The sequence below is a fragment of the Ciona intestinalis genome, unplaced genomic scaffold, assembly GCF_000224145.3.
Source record: "Ciona intestinalis unplaced genomic scaffold, KH HT000711.1, whole genome shotgun sequence".
Lineage (NCBI taxonomy): Eukaryota > Metazoa > Chordata > Ascidiacea > Phlebobranchia > Cionidae > Ciona > Ciona intestinalis.
The window spans coordinates 1-5,002 of NW_004191032.1; the positions used below are offsets into that span (position 1 = coordinate 1).

General features: G+C 36.9%; 1 protein-coding gene, 1 long non-coding RNA gene and 2 other non-coding genes across 4 annotated transcripts; 3 read left to right on the top strand and 1 right to left on the bottom strand.

The window, feature by feature from the left end:
• Positions 1-423: 423 nt before the first annotated feature.
• Positions 424-505, top strand: trnal-aag. The gene has a single exon. It is a non-coding gene; the product is annotated as a tRNA-Leu (tRNA).
• Positions 506-583: 78 nt separating this feature from the next.
• Positions 584-1,779, top strand: LOC113475511. Its single transcript, XR_003397257.1, has 2 exons — positions 584-910; positions 1,133-1,779. It is a non-coding gene; the product is annotated as an uncharacterized LOC113475511 (long non-coding RNA).
• Positions 881-962, top strand: trnal-aag. The gene has a single exon. It is a non-coding gene; the product is annotated as a tRNA-Leu (tRNA).
• Positions 1,780-3,171: 1,392 nt separating the features above from the next.
• LOC101243097 (60S ribosomal protein L8-like) lies at positions 3,172-4,996 on the bottom strand. The gene is made up of 3 exons (XM_018816759.2): positions 3,957-4,996; positions 3,557-3,674; positions 3,172-3,379 (listed from the first exon to the last, which is right to left on the bottom strand). The coding sequence occupies exons 1-3, from the start codon at positions 4,073-4,075 to the stop codon at positions 3,260-3,262; spliced, it is 357 nt and encodes a 118-aa protein (XP_018672304.1). The 5' UTR covers positions 4,076-4,996; the 3' UTR covers positions 3,172-3,259.
• Positions 4,997-5,002: the final 6 nt, after the last annotated feature.

Sequence of the window (5,002 nt, forward strand, 5' to 3'; positions counted from 1 at the left end):
AAGGTGCAGGTTTAGGTCAGTCATTTCGATGGCGTGGGTTCGTTTTTGATTTTATTTTATTTTAATAAAATCAAAGCATGAATTGGTAATAAATAATATATATTCTGGGACAGGACTTGTGGATACCGTGGCCGAGTGGTCTAAGGCGCAGGTTTGAGGCACCAGTCATTTCGATAGCGTGGGTTCGAATCCCACCGCTGCCAAGTATTTTTTTTATTTTCATAAAAACAAAGCATGAATTGGTAATAAATAATATATATTCGGGGACAGGAATTGTGGATAGCGTGGCCGAGTGGTCTAAGGTGCAGGTTTAAGGCACCAGTCATTTCGATGGCGTGGGTTCGTTTTTGATTTTATTTTATTTTAATAAAATCAAAGCATGAATTGGTAATAAATAATATATATTCTGGGACAGGACTTGTGGGTAGCGTGGCCGAGTGGTCTAAGGCGCTGGTTTAAGGCACCAGTCATTTCGATAGCGTGGGTTCGAATCCCACCGCTGCCAAGTATTTTTTTTATTTTCATAAAAACAAAGCATGAATTGGTAATAAATAATATATATTCGGGGACAGGAATTGTGGATAGCGTGGCCGAGTGGTCTAAGGTGCAGGTTTAAGGCACCAGTCATTTCGATGGCGTGGGTTCGTTTTTGATTTTATTTTATTTTAATAAAATCAAAGCATGAATTGGTAATAAATAATATATATTCTGGGACAGGACTTGTGGGTAGCGTGGCCGAGTTGTCTAAGGCGCTCGTTTAAGGCACCAGTGATTTTGATGGCGTGGGTTCGAATCTCACCGCTGCCAAATATGTTATTACTTTAATAAAAACAAAGTATGAATTGGTAATAATTAATATATACTCTGGACAAGACTTGTGGGTAGCGTGGCCGAGTGGTCTAAGGCGCTGGTTTAAGGCACCAGTCATTTCGATGGCGTGGGTTCGAATCCCACCGCTGCCAAGTTAATATTTTTACAAAAAAAGCTTGGTTTGTAATAAATTACCAACCATTAGATTTCGTGGATTTATGCAACAGTCATTTCGATGGCGTGGGTTCGAATTCCACTGCTGCCACATATTTTATTACTTTTATAAAAACAAAGTAGCGTGGCCGAGTGGTCTAAGGCGCAGGTTTAAGGCACCAGTCATTTCGATGGCGTGGGTTTGAATCCCACCGCTGCCAAGTATTTTTTTTATTTTCATAAAAACAAAGTATGAATTGGTAATAAATAATATACACTCAGCATTAATTTCTGTAGGTAGCGTGGCCGAGTGGTCTAAGGCGCTGGTTAATTTTTGGTGTCTAAGTATCGCGTGTTGTAAACGAAATGGCAGAACATTGCATCATTATTCTTGCAGAAAACAACTTTCATTTCAACCCATCGCCTCATAATATTGTACTTGTCGCGCTTTCATTAAAACGTAAACTTTCCAATTTTGGATAATAAGGCACATTAACATTTGATTTGAACTTTTAATATCTTACTCGCCCGTTGCCCATTTTACGAAATCATAAATGTTTTCGCAGTAGTGTGTTGAAGCATATATTGCAATATACGCAAGAGCGTGCGTTTTTTGACTTTAACTCAATGCCTTTGCTTTCCAGCACATTAACATTTAATTAATTACACGAAAAATCCCTTAGTGGTGTTTATAATTGAGCGCGGTAGTGGCCACAAACCCGCTTTGTTGTTTACTTATGATTTGTTTTTGATCGATCTCAATCGACCATTTTAGTAATAGGATCAATTAATACTACACTAATTAGTTCATACCATGCTCATGCATTAGTTCTGTGATCTCTTGTTTGCATACGCATTTCGTTTGTTAGGCGCTCACTATGCAAAGAAAGCACTGCTCTCGATAAAAAATCTGACAGCACTGAACATTACTTTGAGATATACACTATAGACTATATGATAGTAAAACCGTCATATATTTTGATTTTTCGAAATATTGGACATAATGTGCTTGAGTTTCGTCTTCCCCCACTGTAATCTAAATCGAACCATCTTCTTGTGTTATATTTCAGTACCTATTATGGCTTAATTGCGATCATGGAATGTGGGGTTTAAGGTACGTGTGCTATCGTATTGAAAGTGATACCGTGATGAATAATATAGTAGGATAGGGGAAGATGGGATAACTTTATCGCATAATATTTAAATATCCTGATCATGTTTTTAACAATTAACAAAAATCTGTATGAAAGCCGTGAGGATACGGTTAAAAAAAGAGAGGAAATTCAAAAAACAGTTTAATCATTGTCGTAGGATACGTATCCGCTTCCACTTTGTATAGGTTAAGATTAAGACAAGATATCATTTACCTCAATAGAGTAATCGCGCTCAAAAACACGGTTACGCGTCCAAATGTTCTGCATTGTCATAAGCATGTGCAGCAGAAGATAAAACTTAACCAAAACTAAAACCACTTGATATAAAATATACACAATAGTATGAAACGATGAGAATATTACAATATTTATTCTTGCACAAAACAACTATGGTCATCTGAACCTAATTCACACAAACGTTCTATTAAGTTCTCGGTTTTCATCTAAAAACTTCCGCCGTTTTCAATAAACCTGTCTGGCAGTTTCAGCATCGACAATGCTGGCTGTCAGTCATGTTTTAGTCAGAACCGAGAAAATAAGAAGGGTTTTTGTGAAACGAAAAGAAGGTTTTTGTGAAAATGTTTCTATGAACCAACACGTGTTTTTAGCCTGATTTCGAATCCGACCCCAGCCAAATATTTTATTACTGTCATAAAAAAGCATGCTGTGTAATAAGGTATATACTGTTAATTCCCGCGTTTTTTGGCCTGATTTCGAAACCCGCCGCTGACAACTATTTTATTACTTTCATAAAAAACAATAAAGTATGATGTGTTAATAAGGTTATCTACCTTCTGATTCTCTTTCACTTAATATACGCCTTTTGAGTTCCAACGTTGAATTTCCTACAAAACATGTTGTGCATTTCTTAACAGATTGTCAAATTCTCACATAGTTCCTCACAAATTTACATACATGTTAACTCATCAATGGGCAAGAGATACGTAAAACACCATCCCCAGGTCATAACCATTAAATACTTCCACTTGCACACATAAAACTTATTTACTTTTCTTAAATTTGAAACGCATGGCTTATAATGCAGTAAGCTAAATTAATAAACCCATTTCTTGGATTGTTTTTATTGGCCAGCGGCAAAAAATGCTTATTTTTCCGTCTTATGACACTCTGGATCCTCGCAATCAACCGGTTCTTCTTGCAGCAATGAGACCGACTTTCCTACCAGGTGAAGCATCACGGCGCACCATGGATGGTGAACCAATATGTTGATGGTTACCACTACCAAATGGATGCTCAACAGGCTGTAAGCAGAATATAAATTATGTTAAAACCATTATTGTATAAATGAATTATTGCTAAGCCCTAATTCTGTATCAGAAACAGCCTCTTGTGAAATCATCATAGAAATTTCAGTTGAAAGATCATCATGAACAGATGTGATTAATATATAGAATTGAGTCCATAAAACAATGACTTACGTTCATGGCTACACCACGCACTCTTGGCCAGCAGTTACGCTTTACTTTATATTTGTGATAGGCAGCTCCTGCTTTCAAAAGTGGTTTGTCAATACGACCTCCACCAGCAACAACTCCTGATAATTAAACAAAGAATTTGTTAAAATAGACAGGGTGGGTAGTTGGATCATGAGGGGTGGCAGACACATAAATTTGATGCACAGTCATACAGTGTTTTAACCTTTTTAGATAAAAAGATATATTATGTTGGCAGGTTGAACAAAATCAAACCAGTTTTATCAGAACGAAATCGCAAATACTTTAATAAAAAAAACTAAATTTATTTATAACACTGCCATCTGTCCTGGATTTTCTCAAAGCAAAGTACTAATTTCACATTAAAACATAGAAAATTCTTGCCATGATTGCACGGTTGGTTGATGGAATCAGTTTCTTTGCACCAGATGGCAACTTCACTCTTGTTCTGTTTGTGAAATGTTGGTAACTTTGAAAATGCACAAAAACATGCTGCATCACCATAATTCGCCTGACTTGCGTGAGGTTAATAATTTATTACATCACAATAGCGATATGTTACATAACAGTAATGACGTATTACGTCACAGTAGTGACATATTACGCACAATATACATTCTTCACACTGTTTTATGCTAGGGAAAACCTCAAGTTCTAACCCTCAAGGCCTCAACCCAACCCTAACCTCCCAAAACTAACAAATTATGTAATCTACCGCATAGAAATCCAACGTGGTATTACACATTCTATGACGTGATAATGTAACCTTTGTTTAATTCATGACACCTCCTGTGAAAAATTCGGTGACGCAGCACGATTTTTTAAAGTTAAGTTTTGATACGAATGCCCGAGTTTTTTTTTTTTAAATATATATAGCAGCTATCAGGGAGACAGAAGAAACATTTTGAGACCAAAAATTTCCCTGGTCACCAGCAGCAGTTATCAATTACAATACTACATACTAGGGATGTGCTGAAGTTGAAAAAGCTCGGGTTCGCCGAGCGCCGAGCTTCAACGAAAAGCTCGGCACGAGCCCGAGTCCGAGCACCTATGATGTCATCAAGGAGAAAGGCGTACGAGAATGCGTTCCTATTCAGCCGAAAAGCGCCGCTAATCAAAATAATACAGAACACGTGGTTTGTGGTTAAAGACGCGTCTCGTTTCGTAATTTCTACTGTTGCAAAATGTAAAATTCATACAAAAAGTATTTAATTAAAAAAAAATATATAATTGTTACAGTCAGTGGCGCAACTGGCAAGTTTCTACGCATGTTCATCTTGGATATGGTAACGGTTATTTACGTCAGAATAAACCTTTACGATCGTTACATCACAAACGAGATTGTTGAAAACAATCGTGTTTTGTTCGCTTCTATACGATCTGCAGTTTGTGTATAATTTTTGTTTCTGATGATTAGTTTAAATGCAGGTA